General features: G+C 61.4%; 1 protein-coding gene across 4 annotated transcripts in view; it reads left to right on the top strand.

Moving 5' to 3' along the window:
* The window catches only part of ASPG (asparaginase), a 36,151-nt gene extending 21,213 nt beyond the window's left edge, over nt 1–14,938 (top strand). For 2 of the 4 annotated variants that reach the window (XM_074326810.1, XM_074326812.1), the window contains 12 exons: nt 146–229; nt 594–720; nt 4,460–4,572; nt 6,563–6,745; nt 6,821–6,934; nt 7,509–7,625; nt 9,002–9,097; nt 9,319–9,482; nt 11,879–11,965; nt 13,680–13,779; nt 14,125–14,205; nt 14,693–14,938. In XM_074326810.1, coding sequence (XP_074182911.1) covers nt 146–229; nt 594–720; nt 4,460–4,572; nt 6,563–6,745; nt 6,821–6,934; nt 7,509–7,625; nt 9,002–9,097; nt 9,319–9,482; nt 11,879–11,965; nt 13,680–13,779; nt 14,125–14,205; nt 14,693–14,713 — 1,287 coding nt within the window. In that variant the 3' untranslated portion in view covers nt 14,714–14,938. Of the gene's footprint in view, nt 1–145; nt 230–593; nt 721–4,459; nt 4,573–6,562; nt 6,746–6,820; nt 6,935–7,508; nt 7,626–9,001; nt 9,098–9,318; nt 9,483–11,878; nt 11,966–13,304; nt 13,384–13,679; nt 13,780–14,124; nt 14,206–14,692 lie in introns of those variants that run through there. The other 2 variants (XR_012494489.1, XM_074326811.1) reach the window with 2 other exon arrangements.
* The last annotated feature ends 10,632 nt before the right edge of the window (nt 14,939–25,570 follow it).

Below are 25,570 nucleotides of genomic sequence, written 5' to 3'. Positions count from 1 at the left end.
CGTCAGCAAGAGCAGCTGCCCCAGTGCCCGTCCCTGCAGACCCCCTCTCCCACCAGTCCCAGCCTGCCCTGGCCCTTCTTTATCACAGACCCCCACTGGAAGCTCCTGGGCTCGACCTCAGCCATTCTGCGCGGCCTCTCCCTAGGTTCCCATCCACGCCCTGTGGAATGACGGTCGCGAGAACCTGCTGGGGGCCCTGCTCATGGCCGGCCAGTACGTGATCCCTGAGGTATCACCCTCCTCCCCGGCGTGGTGGGTGGGGGCTCGGCTGCGTGGGTCCAGGGTCCAAAGGTGGGTGCCTGTGTGTTCCCCAGGCCCTCAGGTGGGACACGCAGGTGAGGGGTTGGGTAGGGTTTTAAAGATCCATCCTTCATCTTTCAAGTGAAATGCACAATCATAGAAAATATTTGGAAAACAGAGAAAGTAGGAGTCACCCACATTTCACTCCCCAGAGACGTCGCTGTTAGTATGTGGTGCGTCTCCCTCCAGGTTACTGTACTTACATTATGTGTGTGGAACTTTCCGTAGGACAGATTGTCACCAGGGAGGGGCATTCAGGTTGGTCTCACGGCCGCCGTCCCTCCCTCCTGCAGGTCTGCCTGTTCTTCCAGAATCAGCTGTTTCGGGGCACCCGGGTGACCAAAGTGGACACGCGCAGGTTCGCCGCCTTCTGCTCCCCTAATCTGCCGCCTCTGGCCGTCGTGGGCACTGACGTCATAAGTAAGCCGCGTGAGCCCGGCCAGCAGTGAGGGTCCCTGCCGGGTCCCTGCAAGGAGCTGTGTAGGGAGACTGTGGGCCTGGGGCACTCGCGGGCCTGGACAGCACAGCCTTGGTTCTGCCCTGGGCCGGGGATGCCAGGTGGCTGCTGGGGGACAGGGGGCAGCAAGGCCGCAGGGGTGGGAGGCGCCAGCAGGTGGCCCCAACTCAGAGCCAGGGGTCCACCAGGAGGAGCTGATTTGGGGGGTCTGCTCCACAGGTGTCCCCTCTGGCCACGTGGTCCTGAGCACAAGAGTCCCTCTGAGTGACTGCCTGTGGCTCTGCCACACCGCTTGGTCCCCCAGTGATGTGGTTCTAGCAGTGCACCCTTGTCCCTGGGACTTCCAGGGCGTCTCTCTGTCCCCTGCCCAGCACCCCTGTGTCCAGCAGGTCATCTGCCCTGAAACCCCTGGGGAGCACACCCCTCTTGCCCTGGGTGTGGGATGCCTCAGACCTTGTCGGCAAGGCTGCTGGGCCTTGAGCTCAGGCGTCCTCTGACCCAGGGCCACCCTCATGGCCCATGGGGACTCACTCCCACGCCCTCCTGCGCTGTCTCCTGGCCCCTCCCCAGCCCCACCCCTCTGGGTCTGAGGTGGGCATGGCCAGCCTCTCCTCCCACCCAACTCCTTGGAAGCCCCCCCCCCCGCCCTCCGGAACAGGCAGGAGTACCCTCATGCTCCTGTGACGTGTGGATTCTCTCCAGTGGCCTAGCTGTCCTCCCCACCCCGGATGTAAAGGGTAGCCCCCAGCCTGGCCTGTGTGTCTTCCTCACTCAGCTGGGGGCCCTGCAGCCCCTGTCCCCATCCCCTAGCTGTGGGACCTTGTCCCAGGGACACTTCCAGGGTGGGGGAGTGCCAGACCTGGCAGAGCCGGCCTTCCTGTGGTGGAAGTTTGTGGCCTTGAAGCCTTGCTCGGGGAGGGGCTGCTTCTCGGGGACCCACAGGACCCAGGCGGCTCTTGTGGTGGACTGCCTGCCTGCCTGCCTGCAGTGTCCAGCCCTCGGGATGGTGGGGGTGGCTTCCTGCCCATCCGGGCTTCTGTCTGGCCAAGGTGGGACCTGTGGGGCCTAGAGAGCCAGTCCTGGGAGGCCAGTGCAGGCAGAGCCCCTGGGGGTCTCCTTGTGCAGCAGCTGAAGGCTCTGGGCTCTTTCCCTGCAGGGTGGGCTGCTCATGTGACCCCGAAAGCCCCCAGAGCCATCCCATCCCATGTTAGGACACACAGCTGTAGGATCAGGCGTGGTGACGGGCAGGTGACGGGGGCGTCCTGCTGGCGGCCCAGGTCCCTGTGCCAGGCGGTTGTGGGGCTGAGGTGGCCAGGGCAGAAGGAGACACCAGGGTGAGAAACCCAGGTGGAGAGGGGCAGGGCCACACAGGGGAGCAGCCTGGCTCTGAGCCCTGACTCCCATTCCAGTGTCCTGACCCTGCGCCTCCCTACCCCAGGGTGCCTTCCTGGGCACTGAAGGGTCAGGACACCTCAGTGCATGCGCAGCGCTCTGGGGACTGGGCAGCGTCCACTTGTTCACTGAGGGTCAGAGCAGTCCAGAAAGCTTCTGGAAGGAGGTGGCACATGTGCTGGCACTGGCAGAGGACCTGGCACTCCTACCCGTGCTAGGTGGTGGCGCCTAGCCCCTCCAGTCCCACATGGGCCACCCCATGCCACCTGAGGAAGGAAGGAGTGGGCAACCCCTCCCCCACGGGGACTGAGTCACACCTTATCTGGGACCAGCCCACTGGCAGGTGCCGAGGAGTTCACTGATTCCCAGGGCCTCTGCCTGTGCCACGCCAAGCCCGGGCAGGCCACGGGGCATAGGGATGCCCGCACAGGCCAGACCCGGCAGCTTGGTGGGTGCAGGTTGAGGCTGCCCCAAGGGAAGAAGCCTCCCTGGGCCCCCAGGCCCACGATAACCCCATTGTTTCCTGCTGGCTGGGGAGGAGGGCCATGTGGGTGTGTGAGAACTTGCACCGGGCCGGTTCTGGCACCTGGTATTGGGAAACATCAAGCTCTACCCAGGGTGTGGCTGACAGGCCCTGGGGAGGGGCTGGGGGGCTGAGGGACACCTGGGCCAGCAGGGTATAAGCAGGGCAGCTGGTGGGTGACACCACCAGATGGAGCTGGGACGGCAGCCCTCCGGTCCCCTGTCAGGGGCTTCCCTCAGAGACACTGTTGCAGACAGGGGCTTGGGGCTCAGAAGGTAGTGTGAGCCATGGGAGGAGGGTGTGGTGGTGGTGCTGGGGGCCTGGCCCTGCGGGCCCTGCCCCCCAAGTGGCCGAGGCAGTGCAGTCCACACTGGGCCTGCAGGACTCCGTGCCTTCTGTACGGATGCCCTGGCCTCATGCTGCTCCCCTGGCCCCTCTGGCCGGAGGACAGCCAGCCCCTGGCTTCCACAGGCCCAGGCAGAAGACTTGGGTTCCACGGGCTCTTGAGGATGGGCCAGCTGCTGGGGGCGCAGGCCCTCTTTGTCTGTACACCTCTCTGCAGCCGTAACTCCTGGGCAGTGGCAGCACCCTCACCGGTCACTGTCTTATCTGCTTGCCCAGCTGGGGCACAGGGCCCTAAGTCAAAGGACGCCTGACTAATGCCACGGCTGGTGGGTGGGGGAGGTCTCAGGGCCTCGCTACCTCCTCCCCATCGCCCACCCCCCAGAGCCCCCACGTCTCCCACCCGCCCCCTCTAACTCCTGGGAGAGGGCAGCATGTATCTGGAATGTTCTTCTGTTTATTATCACGTGTGAACCGCTCTGGCAGATACAGCCAGGGACACAGGCCTATAGCTCCCTTGGGGCCCCCTCCCCTCCTGGCTCTGCGCCTGATTCTCTGGTCAGCCTCAGGCACAACCGTTTCCCTGGGATGCACTGGGTCTCCATGGTGCCTGTGCCTTGGGCAGGCTCTAATGACGCTCAGTGCCAGGGCCATTGTGCCTACCTCTGCCCGTCCAGGCTGCCTGTGTGGCTGAGGGGCTGAGAGGGGCCTGGTGCCAGACCTGCTGCCCAGCTCCACCCGTGTACCACCCAGGGCTCAGGCCTGGCAGGGCAGCAGCCTTCAGACCATGGAGAGACTGACCCTCTGGGGAACTCCTCTGCATGGTGGCTCAAGGGCACTGACCCCGAGTATATGCCCCTCTCCATTTTCCACAGGGCTGGGACCCACCATTATTCTCCCTGTCGTGGGGAGCGGGATGGGCACACATTAGGCCTCTGAGACCTTGGGCTAAATCAGACGGAGGCTTTCTTTCCCCAGAGATGAGGGGTCCAATAGATTCATTCATTCATTCATTCATTCATTGGCTCACTGAGCTGTGGGCATGGTAGGTGCCCAGTAAGGGGCCGGTGAGGCTGGCTGTTCTAAGAATGCCACCCCGACATCTCTTTCGATCCTACAGCTGTGCTGCATCTGTTGTGCTTCCTAGCCTTTGCACATGCTGTTCCCTTGGCTGAATGCCTTTCTTCCAGCACCACCATGCAGCCTGTGGGCTCAGGCAGGCCTCTGTCCTTGCGGGGTCCTCCTTGCCCCCCAAGCCCGGTGCCCCGCCGTGGAGTCCTTCACAAGCCAGAGCATGAGTGAGCCCAGGCTGTGCCAGGCGAAGGCACGGGGCTCTGAAAACGCCAGAGGGAGGCCGGGCAGCACAGAGGGGGCTGGAGGAACTGGGCAGGGGTCTTGGTTGGCAGGTGGCCTGCAGGGCCCACACGGTCCATCTGTCCTCACAGTCAACCGGGAGCTGGTGCGGAAGGTCCGAGGGAAATTGCGGCTGGTGGTGCACAGCGCCATGGAGCAAGACGTGGGCCTACTGCGTCTCTACCCCGGGATCCCCGCCACCCTGGTAGGCACCCGCCCCGGCCCAGCCCGGCCCAGCCAGCACCCCCAGGGCTCCCCAGGGGCTTCACCAGCTTCCCGTTCCGCCACACCAGGCTCATAGACAGTGACAGTCACGTAGCTAGAGCCCCTCATCCCGGCCCCAGCACACGTCACAGGGCCCTGCATGCCCCACCCCTGCCTCCTCTGCTGAAGCTTCAGGGCCCAAGTTCATCTTTTCTGGGATGTGGGCTTGTCCTTTGGATGCCCCTGGCCTCATGGCCCCTGGTCTGGTGATTCCTCTGGGGACGATGGGGCGTGGACACAGGACTCTGGCTGCTGTCTGCCACTGACCCTCAGCCACTCACTGTCACTGGGTGGCCGCAGCACCTGCCTCTGTCCTGCCTTGTGAGCTGGGCTCAGATGCCATGAGGTCTGTGGCATAGAGGGTCTCTGAGCTAAAAGCCTCTCCGGGCATTGCTGGTGTGAGTACAGGGACGTTGGCACTGGACCCGAAGGCACTGTGGCTGTAGGCGGGCTGTGACTGTCCAGGCACTGTGGCCCTCTTCTGTCTGGACAGAGGTGGCTTCATGGTGCGTCCCCACACACTGGGTGGCCCGGCAGAGCACCAGGAGTCCCAGCCTCCAGGACTCGGTACCGGGCCACTGCCAACCTCCAGCGGCAGTCTGTGAACCGGTCCCCAGCCCTCTCATGGGGCACTGGGGACAGACGGGCAGTCTGTTCACTATGTACCCTTGTGCCCAGCCCAGGACGAGTGACCCGTGGCGTTTGGAGAATGAATGCAGTGTGGCCATGCACTGGGGAAGGCTGGGTGGGGAAGGCAGGGGGTATTGCTCAAGCAGTAGGCACAGCCTGCGGGGCCGGGACCAGAGGTCGTCCTGACACTGTTCCTGGGAGCCAGGGTGGGGCCACATGCACCCAGGAGCCCTGTCCCCCTGCAGATGGAGGCACAGACCCACCAGCATATGTGTCCCCTACCATCTGGCATCACTCACCTCTGAGGTTCAGGTCACTTGCAGCCTGAGGTCCATGATGGCCTCTGCTCTCCCCAAAGCAGAGACCCTCAGAATAGGAGGTGGGTCCTTGGGGCACTGAGGCCGGGCTCCGTGGCCTCGCTGTCACAGCAGCTCATGGGCCAGAGCCACAGTGGGGCTGGCCTTGCAGACAGGGTCCTCCCAGGAGCTGACACTGGTGGCAGGGTGGCTGCACAGGCCTCTCACCACCGGGCACGCCCTGGCCTGTGAGGCGGGTCTTACGTTTATCGTATCCAGAGGTCAGCGCTCAAGGCTGCCACGTGGAGTAGGACCGAGCTGCACAGCGTCTGTCAGGGAAAACCGTGCTTGTCCATGAAGTCACGGCCTGGTTACTCAGGAGATTTCTAGAACACGCTGCAGCCTGGAAAACGAAGGGCCACAGAGCTGGCTCCACAGCCCTGCCCCCCTGACATCCTATACCCTCACAGAGCTGGGCAAGGCTGAGCTGGGGACAGGTCTCCTGTGCGAGGTGGACCCAAAGCCCGTCCTGTCTTCTGAGTGGAGACTTCCAGTCTCCAGGGATGTGGGTGGGCCAGCACCCTGGCTTGTGGCAGTAACAGGAGCCCTGCATTTATGTTTAGCTGCAAGACCCTTTCCCCAAATACCAGCTGTTAGGAGCATCGTGTCGTGTGCCAGCCGAGGCAGACGGATGGGCTGGGCCGGAAAGGATGGTGGGGCAGCCGGGCGGGGGTGGGGCCTTTCTGCTCATCCCCAGCCAGTCCCCACGACCTCCCCTGATGGGTTTCCACCGTGTTCTGGTTCTCTCCACACCAGACACCGTCTTACATCCTTAAGAGGGACAAGGGTTTCCCCTGGGAGGACTGGGTGGGGAGCAGCCTCTTACGGCTCTCCACGTGGCCCGCTTGGAGTGCGCTGGGCGGCCCTGCTGCTTCTGGCAAGCCTGTTGGTCCCTGTCACTGGAGCAGGAAGCAGAGGCCCTCACCATGCTCTCCCGGCCCCCAGGTTCGGGCCTTCCTGCAGCCCCCGCTGAAGGGTGTGGTCATGGAGACCTTCGGCTCAGGGAATGGGCCCACCAAGCCTGACCTGCTGTGGGAGCTGCGGGCAGCGACTGAGCGTGGCCTCATCATCCTGAACTGCACGCACTGCCTGCAGGGCACTGTGACCTCAGACTACGCTACTGGCATGGTAGGGGTGGGGGATGGAGGCTGCAGAGGGAGGGCACCCCACCCCCCATTTCCCACCCATGTCCCTTCCCCACAGGCCACGGTAGGAGCTGGCATCGTCTCAGGCTTTGACATGACATCCGAGGCTGCCCTGGCCAAGCTGTCCTACGTGCTGGGCCAGCCCAGACTGAGCCTGCACAGCAAGAAGGAGGTGCGTGCCCTTCGGGCTGTGGGCATGGTCTTGGAACATGTGTCAGTGGGACCCTGCGGGCGTGCGGGGGTGTGACGCGGGCAGACAGTGGGGCCCAGTCCAGGGGTGTGTGCCTAGGTTTGAAAAGGGGGCAGGGCTCTAGGGGTCTCCATGATGCAAAGGGCCAGTTCTGGGGCCTGGGCTGCCCGCTCCCCACTCCCGCCTTTGCTGACCCCAAGCCCAGGCCCGGCTTGTCATACCTTGTTGGGGGGTGTCAGGTCTGGCATATGCTTAGGGTCCCCAAACTGCTGCCAGACAGCTCCTCCTTCCCCACCCGTCTCAGGCAGGCCTCAGACACAGCCAGAGCCAGTTCCGCTGGGCAGCGGCCACTGGAGTCTTGGGGACCCTGAGCTAGTTGAGATGGAGGGTAGGGCTGGCCTTTGGGGACCTGGTCTGGACCATGCTCAGGCCTGATGGGGTAAAGCCTGGACAGAGGGTTTCCAGGCCTGGGGCAGCCCTTGTCACATGTCCACCCAGGTTCCAGGCCTAGTGGCTGCTGAGTTGGGGCCCTGGCTCTCCTGTGCTTCTCCCCCAGCTGCTGGCCAGGGACCTTCGGGGAGAGATGACGCTGCCCGTGTCAGACGAGTGCCAGCCCTCCCTTCAGAGCAGCACGCTGGGCCTCGGGGTCGCCCAGCTCCTCAGTCTGACTCAGGTACTGCCCAGTGGATGGGCAGCAGGGGGCCTGCTGGATGTGCCAGGTGCCAGCCTTGGCCATCGCATTCCAGTGCATGAGCAAAAAGCCACCAGGCACAGCCTGGTTCTGGCCGGGTCCACCTGGTTCTGCGCTGGGTCCACCTGGTTCTAGGCCTGGGTCCACCTGATTTTGGCCCTGGGTCCACCTGGTTCTAAGCCTGAGTCCATAGCAGGAGTGTTTCCAGAAGTTCCTGGAGCAGCATTCGAGGAGGTGCAGGCAGTCAGGGGAGCCTTTGCATCTTGTAGACTGGGCAGAACATGGCCAGTCACTCGGTGGGGCAGCTGGGGGCTGTGCCAGGCTGGCCATTCGTGCTGGCCCTGCCCTGGGTGCAGGGCTGTCTTGTGAGAGGGGAGCACTCAGGTCCTGGGTGCCAGGAGGAAGGGGCCACCCGCTCTGGGTTCCCTGCATACTGGGGCTTCACAGGGCAGTGGCCCCAGGCCTCACACCTTGCCTGGAGCAGCGGCTGGCCTTGAGCTCCCCTTCTGCTTCTCTGCCAGGGTGCCCAGAGCCAGGAAGGCGCAGGGGAGCTGAGGACATGCTTCAGGCTCTGGGGTGGGCGCTCCAGGCTGTACCAGGCCCACAGGGGTGATTGGGCCTCCTGGTGCCCTCATCATATAACCACCTGCCCTCTGGGTAAAGCGTCCAGGCCTGGCATTTGACCCCAGCAGGTGACAGAGCACTGAGTCCAGTGCTGTCCGGGGTCACACCCTGTGCCTCAGTTTCCCCTCCTCAGAGCAAGGGTGGGGACAAACCTGTTGTGCAGAGCTCGGTGGTGGTGACTGCTGCCTGCCTGGCGCTGGTGCTGGTCAGATGAAAGGCCGGGATGCATGCAGCCTGTCATTAGGTGGCTGCGTCGTGCCTTAATGACCTGGATACAGGCCACCGCAGCCTGCGGCAGGCCCAGCGTGGGTGCTGGGCGCGGGGCTGAGAGGGGCTGGGCCAAGTGTGGGCCACCTGCAGGGGCCTGTACTGGGACCCCTGACCTTCTGGCATCTTGGGGAGCTCCTGGACAGCCCACCACAGGCCTGGTGCTGGGGGGACATGGCAGACCTGCAGGGGAGGGTTCTTTCCTGGGGAGAGGGCCTGGCACCTCTTCCCATGCTGAGCCAAATTGGTTCTTTGTGGAGATTGTGTCCCTGTGTCCTTGAAAGCGGTGGAGACAGACCAACAAATGGGTCACAGAGGGCGGGTGGCAGGCCCTGGTCACACAGCTGGTGAGCACAGAGCCAGATGGTGGCCTCACGTTCTGGACTTTGCTCCCAGGCTGGGGTGGAAGGGGTGCTGAGGACCCCAGGGAAAGGCATAGTCCCAGGGTGCTGCCACCCCCCACCCAGCAGGCTGATGCTGTTCAAGACGCCCTGATGCCCAGTCTGGCCTGTGCTGCAGCCCATGCTGGTGACCTGGAGGCCCTGCAGCTGCTTGCAGAGCGGGTAAGCCCCCACTCCCTTAGGTACCAGCCCCAGTCATGCCAGGCCCGGGGAGGGCCCGATAACTGCCCTGTGCCCGGGTCCACCAGGCTGGGCAGCCAGCTTGTGCGGCCTCACTGCAGCTAAAGGGGGGTGCACCCCGACCCCTCCCGTCCCCTCCCGATGGCCTACTCGACCCTGCCCAGCCCTTCCTCAGTGGGGGACATGTCCTTGTGTCACCTCAGGGCAGTGAGCTGAGCCTAGAGGACTTTAACGGTCAAACTCCACTGCACGCGGCCGCCCGGGGGGGCCACGCGGGGGTGGTCACCATGCTGCTGCAGAGAGGGGCGGACGCGAATGCCCGAGACAACGACGGCCTCAGCCCGCTGCTGCTGGCCGTACGGGGCAGGTACCGTGTGGGCAGGGGCATGGGGGCCTGCAGCGCTGTGCAGAGGCTTACCTGTGGTCACACCGCTGCCCAGGCAGAGCTGGATGGCTGAGGACATCCGTTTCTGAGAGCCTCACCCATCCCCACCCTGGGCCCCAGGTACTAGTGGTGACCGTGCCTGGGCCCACAAAGGGAGGACGGACTCTGGGCAGGGTGGTCAGGGAGGGCTTACTGGAGAGGGGAACCTCCAAGCTGAGCCAGGCAGGCCAAGAAAGACCCTGGAACAGTTTCTAGAATAGGAAAACAGACAAAGCACAGGGGTCTCACGTGTTTTGCAAGTCGTCTACGTGCACCTGGAGGGCTGGGGAGGGGGGAGGCATAAAGCAGGCTGCCCAGTGCCAGGCGTGGGGCTGAGACTGGCACAGGTAGGTGCCCTCAGGGCAGGCTTAGCCTGCACAGTAGTGGGAGGGGAGCCCCCAAGCTGGCTCCACCCTCTGCTTCTTACAGGTAGGGTCCTGGCTGGAGGTGTGGGGGCTGCCTAGTGGCGCCTTGCAGAGCTGAGCTCCTGCTGAGGTCTCCTTGGAGAAGTGGGCAGAGAGGCAATGGGACGCCCTGCCCTGCAGCCAGGCCTGCAGCTGGGGTCACTCAGAGGCTTCTGCTGGGGCTTCTGTGACAGGCATACGTGCTGGGGGCTGCACCTTGCAGAGGGTGTGTGTGAGGATCAATGTTGAACCAAATCATGACAAGCGGGGGTTGCCATCCAGCGGGAGGTCCATGAGACTTTTGGCCCCGCCCTGCCCAACTCCGACTCCTGCCCCTGGGTGTGGGGAGCACGCGTGGGGGCCTGAGGCCACCTGTGTGCCCTCTGCTGAGGCGTCTCCTTGCCCTCCGCAGGTCCTGGCATTTCTCTAAGGGTTGGCTTCTCTTGCTCTGACACCAGTCCAAACGCAGAGGGGGTGGCCACACACAAGGTGGACAGGGCTTTCGGGGACTAGGGCCCACATTCTAGTTTCTCCCCAGCATGGACCTTGCTGGGGAGACCTTCCGGGTGGGGCAGGGCCCTCTGCCTCATCACCCGTCCGGAGGCCCAGAGCAGCCTCAGACCAGAGTCTGTGCATGTGCGCGTGCATGTGTGAACACGTGTGTGCGTGTTGGGGGAACACAGCTTTGCTCTTCATCCTTGGGTAGTCTTCCTGCTCCCAAAGGCAAAGTCAGTCTTGGCAGTGTCTGTGGCAGCTCCCAGACCCTGCCCCGCCCCGGCCCTTCTCCTTGGGGGAGGGGGTGGGGAACGTGGCCTGCAGGGCCCTGGGGAGTTACTCTGGGGAGGCGAGGGTTGTCTACGCTGGGCACCGACTGTCCTGGGCACCCTCGTCTGCTATGAGCCTTGGAGTAGGGTGCTCACCCTTGGTCACTCCTTCCTTCCCAGTCTCATGTGAGCGTGGGGTCCCCAGAACAGGTCTGGCGCTGGCCAGAGGGTGAGGGGCTGTGCAGGGTGTACCCCGGCACCGTGGCTGATGTGGCTGGAGCTTGCAGGCTGTGCGTCCTGGGGCGTGGGTGGATAGCATGATGAGCTCACCTCATTCTGGTCCCACCCCCTCATACCCGCCCCGCTGTCACAACACCCCCCAAACCGGTCTCCCAGCCTCACTCCCCTACCTGGCCCTGAGAGGCCAACCCACAAGAAGGGCTCTTTGGGGGAGGGGTGAGGAGCAAAGCCTAGGGGTCCCAGCCTCACTAAAAGAAGAGTGACCATGCAATTCATGGCCACCCTGACACTGTGACAGGCCGGTCAGTAGTTACGTGGCAAGGGCGGTGTCCCCCCACTGCAGTGGGCAGTGTGGCCTTGGCCTCGCCCATTCTGTTCCTTGGCTTTGCCGAGCCCCGCTTGCACCCCACCTGCGCCCATGGCTGGCTCAGCCCAGCTTGGCCCATGAGATACGGCCTCTGGATACCTGCAGACGTCCAGGCCCTGCTCTGGGCCAGCTGTCCCCACTGTTCACATTTGTCTGCTGTGTCTCATCCCCACCCCACCCCCAAGGGCAGAGCCTGGGCCCGATTGACTCAGTTTCCCCAGGTCCAGCCCTAGTCAGGGCAGGTGTGTGTAGTGGGGCTGGGTGGCTCAGTGCAGAGACTGTCTTCCAGGTGGGCTGTCCCTGTGCACCCACGGGAGTGCTGCAGCCCTCAGGGGGTGGGACGGAACCATGGTGGGGCAGATGGAGGAGCGTGGCCAGGGCTGACTGATGCCCCGTAATGGGGCCAGGTGCTGGGGTGTCCTGGGCTCGGCCCCGCTCTGCACACCCAGGTTGTTGTGGCCGAGTGCAGGGGCGGGAGTCGAGCCTGGGGCAGGTGGGCTCCTGGCACTGGGGCCCGTGGGTGTCTGAGCAGGGCAGCCACCAGCTCACCCTTCCCCCTGACAGGCATCGGGACGTCATTGAGCTGTTGCGGGCAGCTGGGGCCTGCCTGTCCCCGCAGGAGCTGGAGGACGCTGGGACAGAGCTGTGCAGGTGAGGGCCTCCAGGGATATGGGGCTGGGGCTCCAAGAAGGGAAGCCAGGCCTGCAGGGAGGAACTGTGGGCCGGGGTGGGGGCTTCATGGGCATGGCCTCCAGCTGCCAACAGGGCTCTGACCTCACAGCTGCCTGGAGTGACCATGAAGGCAGGCCGGCACAAAGGCCCAGGGTGGTGCGGGCCCTGGTGGGGGCCAGGTGGGCCACGGGCCAGCACCACGGAGCTCAGGCCCCTCCTCCATGCCCTGGCCCATGGTGCTGCTGGCTGATCCCCATTCTGTGCCTCCCCTGCGCCCGCCAGCAGCTCCTGTGTCCAGCCTGGGCGGGAGGAAGGGACCGAGGTGGGCAGTGGTCACAGGAGGGCAGAGGACTGCCTGGTGTAGCCGGGGCTGGTGCTAGAAGTAGCCGGGGTCTGCATCCCAGGCCCAATGGGGTGGGTGACGACGGAGGGATCTCAGCATGACCGGCTGGGAGTGAGGGAGGGATGAGCGGCCCACTTGGGAAGACGCAGCTCTGGCCCCTCACCCCACCTCCATGGTTTGGTCCCAGCAAGGCCTCACCCAATCCAGGTAACAGGGTGGGGTGGAGAGACCCCGAGCCCCTAGCCTCAGCCCCTCCAGTCCTGGCCTTCAGTGTCCTGCTGGCTGGCCCGCCCCCTGCCCACTGTTCTGAGAATACAGGGTGAGGTGGGCTCTCAGGGCCCAGCACAGAGGGATTGTGCTGACCTTGTGGGCCTGCCCACAACCACTGGGGTGACTCGGTTCAGGGCTGCACCCCAGGTGGGCCTTGTTGGCTCCATTGACAGATAGGGATACTGAGGCAGAAAGGGCAGGGGACAGCCAGATCCCACGGAAGTGGGTTAGCCCAACCTAAGGGGCTTGGCTAGATTTGGGGGTCCACCCTTCCCAAGATCAAGTGTGTTGGGGAGCTAGTGCATCAGGCCTGGGGTCAGGCCCAGGAAGGCTAGAGGTGCCATCCAGAGTGATTCACCCCATTGTTACCCAGTGCCTCTGAGGAGGCTGCTGCTGCTGCTGTTTCCTGACTAGAGTGGGGTCACTAGGGTCCCTTTGGGGGGCAGCCCTTCCCTTCCCAGCCTCCATCCCCGGCCAGCACACCCTGCCAGGTCCCAGAGTGGGGAGTGGGCTCTTCCGAGAGAGTGGGAAGGTGAGGAGGACCCTGGTAAGTGCCTGTGAGGTGCTCTGTGCCCACCTGTAACCTTGTTCCCCAGGGCAGGCAGGTCCAGGCCCCGCTCCCAGCCAAGACCCCCCCCCCCCAGGCAGCCTGCTGGTCCCAGTCCCCCCTCACCGTGTCCTCTTTGAACCACTGGTCTGCTTCAGACTTTCCTGCTGCCTCTGTGGGCCCCGCCCGGGGAGAGCTGTGTTGTGAAATGTGAAACTGGCATGCAGCACCAAGCAGGTGGGGTGTATGCGTGTGTCTGTGCTGCTTGCTCATGTGTGTGCATGCGTGCGTGTGCATGCTCGTGCATGTGTGTACGTGTGCGCACACCCTCGACCTGAGTCAGTCACCCCCATTGGGTGAAACCAGGCTCCAGGCTGCCTGACTCCTGCCCCAGGGCCCAGCGCTGCTGGGTCAGCTGTTTGGGGCTGGCTTTGTAAAGGCACCAAGGGCACCCCCAGGCAGGCAGGTGGGCAGATGGACTGGATGGGTGCCCAGCAGGCCTGATGGCTCCCCCTCCTTGGCTCCCCTCCCAGGCTGGCATCCAGGGCAGACAGCGAAGGTCTGCAGGCGTGGTGGCAGGCGGGAGCTGACCTGGGCCAGCCTGGCTATGACGGCCGTTGTGCCCTGCTCGTGGTGAGTGCCACCAGTGCTCTGCTGCCCTCTCCAAGGTGCTGTCCTGCAGGGAGGCCTCCCTGACAGCTCCAGAAGCTCCCCTCTCTGCCCCTCCCCCGAAAGCCCGGTTTCGCTCTCGTGGTGGACACTCAGCAGCCCAGGAAGCTGTCCCCTGGAAGTCCTGGCCCCTCTCTGGGCCCAGAGCTCTGGGCACGAGGAGAATGGAGGAGACATGGGGCCCTGTGTGCACGTGCAAGAGTCAGCGAGGGCGTCCTGGTGGACAGAAGGGGCAGTGAAAGGGTCAGCAGGGCCAGGCTGGCCAGCATTCCTGTGGCACACAGCCCCTTCCTTGTGCCCCTCCCACAGGCAGAAGCTGCTGGGAACCTGGAAGTGGTGACTCTCCTGCAGGACCTCCAGACTAGGGCTGATGACCTGGCCCGCAGTCCAGTAAGTCCCCCCAGGCAGGGCTGACTGCTCCCAGGAGCTCGCACCCTGTGGCTGAACCCTGGCTGGGGGCGTGTGTCCAAGGGCCAATGCCCCTCCTGTGTGCGGGGCGTGCACAGTGGAGGGGACGCTGAAAGTGCTGGAGGGAGATGGCAGCAGTCAGGGAGGGCTTCCTGAGGGAAGAGCCGACCTCAGACCTGCATTCTGTCTGGTTGGGCCGCCCCTTGAAGTTCCTCAAGCCCAGAGCGGGCCTCAGATGTCTCTACTGCATGTCCTGCCCACCCTGCCCCACCGACCCCAGGACCCACCACCTCCCCAGCTGTGGGGGCCAGGCACCAGCTGACACCTCCAGCCCCACTCCATCATCTGGCCCTCCAGAAGCTTCTCAAAGCTCCCCTGTGAAAGGCTGGGCCCCACTGAAGGGGCCCTGGACTTGTCTGCCTGCCCTGCCCCACACATTACCGGGACCTCAGGAGACCTCTCTTTTCAGGAAGTGCTGCCTGGTGTCTAACCTGAAGCTGTCTGGTTGCAGCATAAGCCATTCCTTCCCATCGTGACCTGCTGGGGATCGCAGGCCCCCCCCACCCCGCCACTCATGGCTCTGACTGTGACGTACCCCGCTGCTGGGACAGCTTCCCATTTTCCTTCCAGGACACAGCCTAAATGTCCTTTCAGGCAGAGTGAATAAAGTCTCTCTGGGGACCGGGCCTCCCTAGGTCCCCAAAGCCCTGCTCAAGTGGGTCTGCCTGTCCCCCAGGAGTGAGTATACATGTGGGGAGACTGGCTGAGGCTCTGGCTCAAAGGCGTGACTTCGGCAGCCGAGGGGTGTGGGCCACTCAGCCAGTGTGTCCTAAAGCAGCATGAGTGTGTGAGCCTGACCCTGTGGGGAGGGCATGCTGTCCCTCCCCCACCCCGTTGTCCTGCCTTCCTGCTGGCTTGGGCTCCAGACAACCTCTGCCCCATCTCCTCTGTCCTGAATCCTTCTCATTCTTGAAGCTTGGAGTCACCTCCTCCAGGCAGCCCCCACCCACTTCTGCTCCTCTAGTCCTCATGGTCCCTCCTGCCCTCTGTCTGGTTTTCACAGGGGCCTCTGCAGCTTGCTGGCTCCTGGCGCGCTTCATTCCCTGACGCGCCCAGAGCCCCTGACCCACTAGTCTCTGTGAACCAGGCGCGTCCAGGCCACCTGCCTAGGGAGCCAGAGAGGGAGTGACCTGTGCAGCCCCCTAGGTGCAGCAGCAGCCTTGCAGCTGGGCAGGTGGGGACAGGTGTGCAATGGGTGGGGCAGGCCCAGGCCTGGTGGGTGTGGGCAGCCACAGCCTTATCAGAGGCCCTGCTGAGACTGAAATCAAGTGTTTTGTCCCCCAGATAGTCCTCTGCCCAAATTGGGAAGAGCCCAGTGGGGCGAGGGCACACCCCAGGCTCAGCCCCACCATGTGAATCTAGGCCTAGATGGGCCAGGGGCCTGCCACCGCACCCCGTCCCGCCGTCCCTGACCCTTCCTTGCTGGGCCTGAGGAACCTGGGGGCTGCTTCCTTCCGGGTCCCCCACCACCTCAGTACCTCTCTAACTGCCCACATGAGGATTCCCGTCTGTCTGTCCTTCTGGCCCCTGGGCTGAGGGCATGTGCCCTGTAGATAATGGGCAAGGACGGGAGCTTACCCTAGGCACCCACCATGTAGCTGGGGCCTCTCCCAGGTGGGCCAGGCTGGGGGAGGCTCCACCCACACCCCCAGGCTTCTCAGCCTAGTTCCCAGGCCCGGGCTGGCAGCCTTCCAGATTCTCTCCCAGACACGGGTGTGCCAGGGCCTTGCACAACCAGGTAACGCCACACGAGCATGGTGGGTCCCAGGAGTCTGCCCCACACCTCATGAGTGGGGGATGTGGGAGACTTGGGGGAAGGAGGGGCCATGGGGCTGGAGAGCCAGGAGCCCCTGCTGGCTGGTGGGTTGGGGCCCTCAGAAGGCCAGAGGGGTGATGGGACAAGCAGACAAATGCCTGGTGGAGGCCACCTCCCATGTGTCACAGCTGAGCACCCCATGTCCTGTCTGGTGCTCCCCGGAAGCACCCGCCCCCTTTGGCTCTGTTCCAGCCTATCGCTCAGGGCCGTGTCACACTCAGCAGTTCTCCCAGGCCCCATGGAGCTGGGGATTGTGAAAGCTGTCACGTTACCCCACATGGCTCCTCCCTCCCCAAGCAGGTGCCAGCCTGCCAGCCAGAATACTGCATCCTGGGAGGACACCCTGCCAGCGTAGAGACACCCACTGTGTCCTGCGTGTCCCACAGAGAACACTTGCTGAGCTGGCTTTTCCCCAAGTGGGTCACTGACTGCAGGGGAGGCTTCCGCCAGCCAGGCAGATTCAGGGAGCTCCCCACCAGGGCTAGGCAGCCGAGCCCCCAGTCTGAGCCCCTCCACACGCTGTGGGACGTGGAGCCCTGAGGTGACCAGCTCCTAGACCGGGCACATGTCTCTGAAGCTCTGGGAAGTTGCAGGCACACTTCTGGAAAGTTCCTCAGGGCCATTTTGTGTTCCTGGGGCGAGGTCAGCTCCTCTGAGAATCACCGAGTAGCCACGGGATAAAGGCTGGCACCCTGGGCTCCAAGGGTACCACGTGAGGTGGGATAGCCACACAGATGACAATGCCATGTTAGGGCACATTCGCCCCTGCCAGCTCCCAGGTTTATCCTCCTTCCCACTTTATAGCTGAAGACACGAAGGCCCAATCCACACTGCCCGTGGGCACAGCTGGCACCAACCCAGGTAGCCTCCTCACTTGAAGGTGGTGCCACCAGGAGGCATGGTGTGGGCTGGCGTGAGACGTGGGAGCAAGACTGGGCATGGCGAGTGCTGGATACATGTGGGAGGCAGCCTGAGCCCCGCAGGGTCTCAGGGGGGCCAGACCCCCCCACACATGCACACACACGAGCTCACACCCAGTCATTTCACTTTGGGTGAGGCCTTGGCTCATCTCAAATCGCTGAGATCCCAGGGTTATCTCTGGGAGATCGCTCTGTCTCTGTCTCTCTGATTTAGGCCACACTACATTTACCCAGTGTTGTCCATCATAAAACCAAGCTGCCCCCAGGGATGCACCCACCCCAGCTACAGGTAACCCGGTTTCTCTTTCATGCTTGGAAGTTCCCCTTCTGGTCACACCTCAGTACTTCCTGCTACACGTATTGTCACCTCTTCCCTCTCACCAATCCCTTTCGTGCTGGAGACAGTGACTGTGTAGGGAGGGTTCTGCCCTGAACTGGGCTGTATCAGGACATACAACTGGGGATAAATGGGGGGGGGTCTCCTGGCCCATGTGGGGGGGGGCAGGAGTTCCCAAACTCCTGTTCTTGGTCACACACCTCTGTCCGTATCACAGCCCCACCCTGTCCCAGCACCTGACCCCCCACACACGCTCAGTGCATGGAGGCCCAGCTTCACTACTGGGTGCGGTGTAACCTCCAGGAAGTCACTGCTCTCTGAGCCTCAGTTTCCCCAGTGCGTAGTTGCCCTGGACTTAGCTAAGTGATGATGACCCTGCAGCCCAGCCCCAACCCACGCGGCTCCACAGTGGCTCAAGATGTGGGCTGAGGACCTTAGAGACCACCTCTCTCCAAACGTTCTCTTTCCTAAAGCTTGACCCCCAACCCCCACTAGTCCCATTTGCCTGTAATGGGCAGCTCAGTTGTGACAGAGTTGTGAGGGGGCGGCTGGAGGCTTGGCTGGTCAGGCCCCAACATCTCCAAGGTGACTAAGTGGCCAGGCCAGAACGCATGGGGGCAGGGCAAGGGCTGTTGCCTGGTGTGGAGGGGGTTTCAAGGATGAGACCCCTCTGTGTGGGGGGGGCAAGATGGGGCTTCCAGTGTGGGCCCTGGGGGGCGGGTGCGATTCTGGTTGCCACCCTACCCTCTGGGAAGACACTGGGTCCGAGCCCCAGAAACCTGCTAGGCACGTTCTCCCTCCCTCCACTTTCACTTTCTCTTTGTTCCCCCTCCTCCCCCCTCCCACGACGTTCCCTTTGAAGTGGACAGACCGGGATGGGTGTTTGCAGCCCAGGCCCTCACCCCCGCCCACAGACTGGGCCCAGGCCCTGGGTTCCTGCGGGCTCGGGTCCTACCCTGCCCAGGCCGTCCTGAGCACCGACTCGGCTGGTGTCACACTCCCCACCCGCCGCAGTGAGGGTGGTTGCCCGGGTCCTAGGCCGGACAGTACGGGTGTGGCCCCCAGACCTGGAGCGGGACCCCGGAGACGCCAGGTGTGCCCGGGCTGGAGGCAGGGGCGCCGGGCGGGGCCGCGAGGCCGGTGACTCAGGGACACCCCCGCACGGGTGTGCCGCACAGGTACCCAGCCGCGGACGACCCGCAGCACGACCTGCCGGCCGGGAGCCGCCCCGCCCGGAAGAACCGGTCGGGCCGGCGCTGCGCGGGCGCATTCCGGCGGCGGGGAAGGGCGGACTTCGGCTTAAAAGGCGCCGCGGCGCTGGCGGCGGCGGCACAGACGCACCGCGGGCCACGCGGGGCCGCGGGTGGAAAGGACGCGTCGCCGGACTTCGGGGACCGCGGGGGCTCCGTGGACGCCGTGCGGCCGGCGGGGCAGGAGGCGCGGCTGTGCTCCCTCTGCGCCGGCGAGGGCGTCCGGGGCCGGCGGAGGTGGGGGTGCACCGCCGGGCGGGCGGCAAGCGGAGCGCGGGGCAGGGCTCCCGCGGGGCCGGCCCCCCCACAGCGCGGCGGACCGCGGACTCGCGCGCTGGGTCCAGTGGTTCTTAACACTTCAACAGTTCTGTAGCGCAATTGTGAAATGTTTAGGACCACTAGACCCGGCGGGCCCGGCAGCGACCGCAGCGACCACACCGAGGGGGCGTCCCACGCGCGGCCCCTGCTCGCGGCAGGGGCACACCAGGGACTCTAGGAGGAGTCCACGGATCCGCAGCCGCGCACCTCGGTCCACCCGAACCTTTCCCGCCGCGCCGGCCGACCACGGGCTAGGGTTGACGACCTTGCGCTGCCGGGAGGTGACCCGGTGTGGCGGCGGTGACCACTGGGAACCGCTGGGAACCGCTGGGTGCGGGCGGCCTGGCCGGCCCACGCTCCTGGCATGTTGCCCGTCTGGAGACGCCACTGCCGCCCTCCTGCGCCCCGTGGGCCCCACCCTTCTGGAAACTCTGCCGAATTCCCAGCCGGGACCTGTCAGTGGGCCCCGCAGGGTGAAGGCGCGCCCCTTGTCGTTGGCTTCTTGGTGGCTATGCGGCAGCCGGGCCAGGAGTTAGTCCTTTCCCCTCAAGCTTGCTAGGAGAAAGCTGGGAATTGTACAGTAGGAGCTGTCACTTCCCAGTGGGTTGGGAGTGGGGTGTGGGGAGGGTGGTGAGAGCGTGCTGAATGAATGAACGACCCCAGGGACAGAAACGGGGGTGGTGGTAGGGAAGAGGCTGGGAGACCGGTGTGCCTGCTGGACTGCCTTGAGCCCCAGGTTCCCCTGTGAAGTGGGTCCCGAGAGGTCCTGTGGGAGCAGAGGAGCCTGTCTGTGAAACCCTGGGAGTGACTCAGCGGTGTCATTCCATTCCCACCTCCTGCCAGGGCGAGGTCTCCTGTGCCTTCCGCATGAGGACGCCCTGCCCTGGGCCTGCATGGCCCACTGGCCTGGCTGCACCCTCTGGGAGAAGGGAGTCCCCCTCAGGTCTTTGCCTCCCTGGTGTAGTGTTTACGGGGGTTGGGGGGCAGGTCAGACAGGTCTGGGTGTGAGGCCCATCAGGGCGTTGCCCAGCTGAGTGGCCTTGGGACAGTCATCTGCCCTCTCTGAGCCCCACCGTCTCAGGTTGGAGTGAGGACAGGAGCTGATGTGGACAGCTGTACCTGGAGAATGGGGGAGCATTGGCTGTCGGCTGCAGGAGGATTGTGGTCAGAATCAGGGTGGGAAGGGGCTGTGTTCCAGGGGTAGTGTCCATTCTTAACTGGAACCCTCCCTTTCCCAGCAAACTCCTCCGGGGAGAGCAGCCATGTCAGGACTGGTGCCTGGTGTTCTGAAGGGTCCAGAGGGTCTTAGCAGGGATACTGCCCCTGGCCTCTGCAGCCACGTGGTACGGATTTCATCCTACAGAGTTCTCCCTGTGCCACTGCTTGGACCTCTGCAACTCAGTGAGAGGGGCTCCTTGCTATGGCTCGGGCTGGGGATTATGGGGTTCCCTATTCTGTAGCTTGGAATCACTTTGTCCGCTGTGGATAGACACATTACGATTGATGAAAATAAACACTTGTTTCAAAGCTTCACCGTGTTCTGGGACTGCTGTCTCTCCCCACAGGCATCATGGCGGTCTCTTCCCCTCTTCCTTCTAATCCCAGAGGAATAGAAATGAGGATGGTCCTCACCCTGGTCTGGCTCAGCCCTGCCTCTGGCTGGCACTGTGGCTCCCTGAGGCCCCCAGCCCTGCTGCCAGTCTCCCCTAGCTGCGGAGGGGCACTCTGGGACCCAGCAGACGCCTCCCTCCTCCCTGAGCCAGGCCTTCCCTTCTGCTTGGAGCTGCTGCTGCCTCTGAGCCGGCTGGGGAGAAGACCTGGTCCCCAGGGCCCCCAGCCCTGGCCTGCTCCCAGCCTCTGCCCCTACTGCCCCCTGGCCTGCTCCCACCCATGCCCAGCTGGAGGCCCTGGGCAAGGTTGGAGGGCTCGGGGTGGAGTGACAGAGGACCGTCCTCAGCAGACCCCCTACCTCCAGCCAGCATGACACAGACTGAGAGCTGTCAGTCAGTGATTCAAACCCCAGCCCTCCTGCCTATAAGCAGGTGACCTGGGCAAGGCCCTCATCTGCTCAGAGCTGCACTTCTCCTTTATGCAAAGAGGGCAGCAGGGCCCACCTCATGGGGCTCACGGGAGGTGAGCCCCAACTCTCATAGTGCTGTCTGGGCCAAGCTCCAAGTCATCAGGGGACGGTATTACGTCATGGTGGGAGGGTCAGTGGGGGGAAGGCTCCGGGTGGCAATGGGGGAGGGTCTTGCAACAGGCCCCTTGGTCCCTGGGCCCTCTGGGGTGTGGCTTCTGCGTCTGCAAAGACAAGCCCTGTCCTTCCGGACATCCTTCCCCCTTCCACTGCCGGCCGCTCTGCTCTCTGCCCACTCACTCCTGCGGGGTATGGGAGGCTCCCCACTATCCCTTCTCTTTAGTAATGGGAGCCCCGGGTGTAACTGGGCACATGGTCCCCTGGGCTGCGAGTGTGGGGCTCTGCCCAGTGTGAGGTGAACAGGAGACGCAGCTGCAACTTCAGGCCAGCCCCCACCTCCACTTCCCCCTTCAGGGCCAAACCAGGCCATCGAGGAGCAGAGCCTGCTCTGGCTATGCAGATGGAGGGCCACCCCAGGTGGGGCCGAAAACTCCTCACAGGTGCCTGGGACTTCCCAGCTGTAGCCCTGTCTATCCTGGGAAAACTGGGGCAGTTTCCGGATCCTGGACCAGCTCAGGGGACACGCTGCTCTAGCTCCTTGTACCACTCACGAGCTTATCTTTTCCACAAGAGAAATAAACTGTCTGTCTTTTTAAAGCCATTGTTATTTTGGTCTCTATTAAAGTAGCTAAACCAGTATTCTGAGCCAGTGGTTCCTCAAGCTTTGGCTGAGTCACCGGGAAAGCTGGTGAGGTGCATGGAGGCTCAGGAGCGTAGGATGGCCCACCATGCGCTCTGCCAAGTTCCAGGGTGACACTGACAGGCCCTAGGTGAGACCCATGGTCTTACGTAGTAGACCTCAGCCAGAGAAAAGGGTTGGAAGAAGGGGAGACACACCCCAGCCTGTGGCTTTTGGAGACATCCTGGGTCTCTAATCCCCAGGGCAGCAGGAGCCCAGAACAGAAATTGCCTGCCAGCCCCTCTGTCCCTCAGCAGAGGAGCCCACAGCTGCCCCTGCCGGGCCCCTACCACACGGGCAACCCGGGCAACCCGTGAGGGCTTACACCAGGGATTGCCAGTGTAATGCCACATGCCTCTGCATGAGACTCTCCATGAGAAAAGGAAGGACAAATGATGGTTCTTTACTTTCTCCACACACTCAGTGACTAGGTGAACCCCATGGGAAAACATTTGTCCACTCTAGGAGGGCTCTGGGGCCGGCTGGAACTGGCTCTCTGAGCACCCGCCATGGTTCTGAGAGGCCACAGGGGGACCCAGGCACGGATAGGTGGGCATATGACCTGGCGAGCATTCCTTGAGCCCTCCAATCTTTGGCGATGACCCTTCTCTTTGTTTTTGTCAGCTTATAGAAGGGTAAGTGACATATAGGAAGGCGTGGGTGTTTAAAGTGTGCAGGTGATGACTGACATGTGCATACATCCATGAAGCCGTCACACAATCTAGTAACGAGCAGGCCCCCACCCAGCGGGTTCACGCAATCCCCCCCTCCCCTCCCAAACCCCCTGCCCCTGGAGTTTTTTTTGGTGGAAGGTTTTCAACTGCTGATTCAGCATCTTTAATAGATGGAGGACAACTCAAGGTGTCTTTCTTTCAGGTGAGTTTTAGTATTTCATATCTTTCAAGGAATTTGTTTACTTAATCTAAGTTGTCAGATTGATTGGTATAAAGTTGTGCATAGTACTCTATTATTATTCTTTTGATATCTGTGGAATCTGCGGCAGATTCTTAAAATTGACGGTTTGTGTTTTCTCAGCGTGGCTTGAGGCTTATCATTTTTACTGATCTTCCGAAAAAAACAGCTTTTAGTTTGGTTGATTTTCTCTATAATTTTTCTGTTTTCTGTTTAATTGATTTCCACTCTGATCTCTGTGTTTCCCTTCTCCTTGCGTTGGGTTTTGTTTGCTCTTCTTTCCCAGTTTCTTCAGATGGTGTGTATTAGGCCACCCAACGTGGACCCGAAGCTCACGGAAGCTCTAGTCATTGTTTACAGTCTTTTGTTTTCTCTGTTTCATTTTGGATAATTTCTAAGAATTCTATCTAAGGAACTGTTTCTTCTGCAGTGTCTAATTTGCTATTACTTCCATCAGTGTCATTTTCCTCCTGGACGTTATATTTCCCACATATGGAAGTTTGATGGGGTCTGTTTCATAGTGTCTATATTTTTGCTGAATGTGTTCAAGCATTCCTAGATCCTCTTGAACTTATTGAAATATAGTTACGGAAATAGTTTTAACTGTCTTGTCTACTAGTTTTATCATCTGTGTTTCTATTGATTGATTTTTCTCCTCATTCTGTAGTTTTCCACTTCTTCGTAGGTCTGGTCATTTTTGATTCGTTGCCAAACATTGTGACTTTAACATTTGCTGGATAATTTTGTAACCTGTAAATATATGTGAGCCTTGCTCTGGGTCATGGCTAAGCTTCTTGTAGAGGGTTTGATCCTTCAAAAGATTGCTTTTATCTTCTCTTTTAGGCAGGACAAGTTCACATTTTATTCTACTTTATTCTACTTCCCCAACAGTGAGGTGACCTTTGAGAGGACTCCACCTCATGCCTCATGAATGATGAGGCTTAGTCCTTCTCGTTGGTGGGAACACACCATTCCCAGCATGCTTAAATAAAATTTTTTAATTATTGGAAAATATACATAAAATTTACTCTTTTAACCATTTTAAATGTACAGTTCTGTGGCATTAAGTATACTCATATTGTTGTGTAACCATCACCACCATCTGTCTCCAGAACTCTTTTCATCCTGCAAAAATGAAACTGTCCCCATTAAATACTCACTCGCCACCCGCTCCCCCAGCCCCTGGCACCGCCATCTACTTCTGTCTCTATGGATTTGATTCCTGTAAGGAACTCATATGAGTGGAATCACACAGTCTTTTTCCTATTGTGACTGGATTATTTCACTCAGCGTAATGTCCTCAAGGTCCAACCATATTGCAGCAGGTGCCAGAAGTTCGTTCTTTTTAAAGGCTGGACAATATTCCACGGCACGGACAGACCACAGTTTGCTTTATCCATTCATCTGTGGATGGACATTGGGTTGCTGCCACCTTCTGGCTGCTGTGCACGGTGCTGCCCTGAGCGTGGGAGGTACATGTCCGCAGTGTGGTTGGGAAGGCAGCTGTCTGTCCTCTCCTTCCACGTGGCTCCTTCTCTGGCCTTGGGGAGTTTCCTTCATGTGTTCTTGATGTGCACTCAGCTAAAGACTTGGGGGAACACCTTTGGGGAGCTCCGGAGCTCTGGGTCAGAGCAGCTGTGTTCTCTTTGACGCTCTGCCCTGCAGCCTTGAGCAACCTTGGCTCGGAGCCTGGTGGGCCCTCTGTCCAGGGACACCTGAGGGCTCGTCCCGGTGCTTCCTCCCTGTGCTGAGGCCCGTCAGCTGTTTGTGGGCAGGGGGCCGGGGCAAGTGTAGGGCTCACTCTCCTGTCCTGCCCAATATCCAGTGTCTGTGAACTGTCGTCGCATGTATTTTGTCCACTTTTAAAGTTACTTCTGATAGGAGTGTGTACCTGATGCCTGTCCCTCTGTCTTGGCCCAAAGTGAAAGGCTCCCCCTTCTTATTCCCCCCAAAACACTAGCTCGAGCCTCCACCTGTGGACGGTGGCTATTCTTCTGCCACATTCCTTTCCTGGAGATGTTTCTGGCTGTCCCCAAGTCCTGGGGGGTTGTTACAGATATACCGTGGTACTGTGGCCCTGCCCTCCTTTGGAGCTGGACCGCTGCTTGATTCCTAACTCCACCCCCCATGCTGGATTCTCCTGGGGGCTCAGATACCAACTAGCTCAGGGATGGGCATGTGGCCTCCATCGTAGCCAGCACCTATCCAAGTATAGCACTTCTCATCTACACACAACTTCCCTGAAGGCCTGAGGTCAGCACAAGTGCCTCACAGAGGTGGCTGCCTTCAGCGGTGGCTGCTTGGTGATGTCTGAGTGTCAGGCCAGCGCGGCTCCTTCTGAGGGGACTTTCCAGGTATATTTCCCCTCCTCCGAGACTCCTCGGCCTTCCTCTAGCTCCAGGCCAAATCTCACCAAATCCTCCTTATGCCTGAATAGTGTCTTAGGAAGACACCCTAACACAATAGGCCAAGGTGACACCCCACAGCCAAGGTGACACCCCACAGCCAAGGTGACACCCCACAGCCAAGGTGACACTTCGTGGCCAAAGCAACACTTGGCCATACGTTTTGAAGACTCTGGCCTATTTAATCTTTACTCTTCTTGTTTTATGACACATACATATGAGGATAGAATTTTCCTTTGGGGTCCCTTTGGCTTCTGATCATGGATGGTGACACAGTACTCACTCAAGCTGCTTTCTTTGTAATTCCATTGGGATTTTCTCTAGGAGTTATTCAGAATAATATTTTTACTTTCATATACATTCCTAAGCCAATAATTTCCTTAAAAATTAAGTTTAATCATAGATATGATTTAAAAGTCAGGTAATAATTATACGGCTTGGTAAGAAAAACAG

Source organism: Rhinolophus sinicus, linkage group LG03 (assembly GCF_036562045.2).
Source record: "Rhinolophus sinicus isolate RSC01 linkage group LG03, ASM3656204v1, whole genome shotgun sequence".
NCBI lineage: Eukaryota > Metazoa > Chordata > Mammalia > Chiroptera > Rhinolophidae > Rhinolophus > Rhinolophus sinicus.
This window is presented reverse-complemented; position numbering and strand designations above follow the sequence as displayed.